Genomic DNA, 1291 nt, shown 5'->3' on the forward strand with positions numbered 1-1291 from the left:
AATAAGAAGGAAAGAGAGAGAAAGGAAGTACAAAGGAAGGAATATAAAAAGGGATGTACAAAAGATGAAAAGAGGGAAGGAAGAACGGGAAGGGAGAGTGGCAGGGTGGGATGAAGGAAGGAGTAAGGTAGAGAAAGGAAGCAAGAGAGAGAGAAAAATGGAGGGAAATGAAAGAAGAGAAAGGAAGAAATAAAAAATGAAAGGGAGGTAGAAGAAGGAAGGAAGAAACATGGGAAAGAGAGGAAGGAAGAGAAAGAAAAGGAAGGAACAGAGGGAGAGTAAGGAAGGATTGGAGGTTATCTCTGCTTAATGAAAGAGATAATATTCATAGTATTGTTTTTTAGGGTACAATGAAGAATAAAGGATTGCTAATAAAGGCTTCCTTGCTCTCCACAATTATGGTCCTGACAATGAGATGGATTACAGACTCCGGTACCCAAAGAATCCCCAAAAGCACATATCCTCCACTCACCCCATCACCAACCATCAGCAACTCCGCTCCCCATTATGAGGCAATCAGTGACCCTAAAACATGGCACTTACAGTTATCACCTCAACTTAACCAGCTTTGAGGCGGAGTTCCCCCAGCTACAGAATTACAACTGCACGCTCATCCAGAAGCCACAGCCAGAGGAACCAGGAGCGGCCAACCAAAAACTGCTGATCCTGGCGGTGAAATCCAACCCTGGCGTAAGCAGAAGGAGGGCCGCACTGCGAGAGACGTGGGCTAAAAAGAGGGATATAAAAGGATACAGAATTAGGCCGCTCTTCTTGATGGGAAAGACGGACGTGAAGGGACAAATGGAGCTGGCCAAGCTTGAGAGCCGAGTGTATGGTGACATTCTACAATGGGACATGACGGAGGGACACCACAACCTGTCCCTGAAGGAACGCTGTTTCCTGGAGTGGCTGTATCTAAATTCACCACAAGTTTATTTTATATTCAAAGGTAAGAGACGTATATTACACTATCAGAGCGGAAAGGCACAAAATCCCCATTTATGGGATTCTACAATGAAGGTACATAGACAAGCAATAGGGATTCAATTATAGAGACAGAATAAACTCTGTCATCCGAGACTTTCCTCTAAAGTTTGATGTTTATACACAGAGAGAGAAAGAGAGACTGAGGGACAGGGATAGGAGAGTGAGGAGAGAGCAAAAGATGAGACACCGGGGGAACAAAGAAATGGGAGTGTGGGGAGTGAGATACTAAATAAGAGAAAAAAGAGGGTAAGAGAGTTCCAGGGGGAGAGAGAGAGAGGAAATACAGAGGAGAGATAGAGAGAGA

General features: G+C 44.5%; 1 protein-coding gene across 1 annotated transcript in view; it reads left to right on the forward strand.

The window, feature by feature from the left end:
* The first annotated feature begins 507 nt into the window (after positions 1 to 507).
* The window catches only part of LOC108803624 (N-acetyllactosaminide beta-1,3-N-acetylglucosaminyltransferase 4-like), a 5580-nt gene continuing 4796 nt past the window's right edge, over positions 508 to 1291 (forward strand). Inside the window, exon 1 of the mRNA XM_018575451.1 lies at positions 508 to 949. Within this exon, the coding sequence (XP_018430953.1) occupies positions 508 to 949 (442 nt within the window). The remainder of the gene's footprint in view (positions 950 to 1291) is intronic.

This window comes from Nanorana parkeri, unplaced genomic scaffold (assembly GCF_000935625.1).
Source record: "Nanorana parkeri isolate BGI_ZX_2015 unplaced genomic scaffold, ASM93562v1 scaffold3950, whole genome shotgun sequence".
Taxonomy (NCBI): Eukaryota; Metazoa; Chordata; class Amphibia; order Anura; family Dicroglossidae; genus Nanorana; species Nanorana parkeri.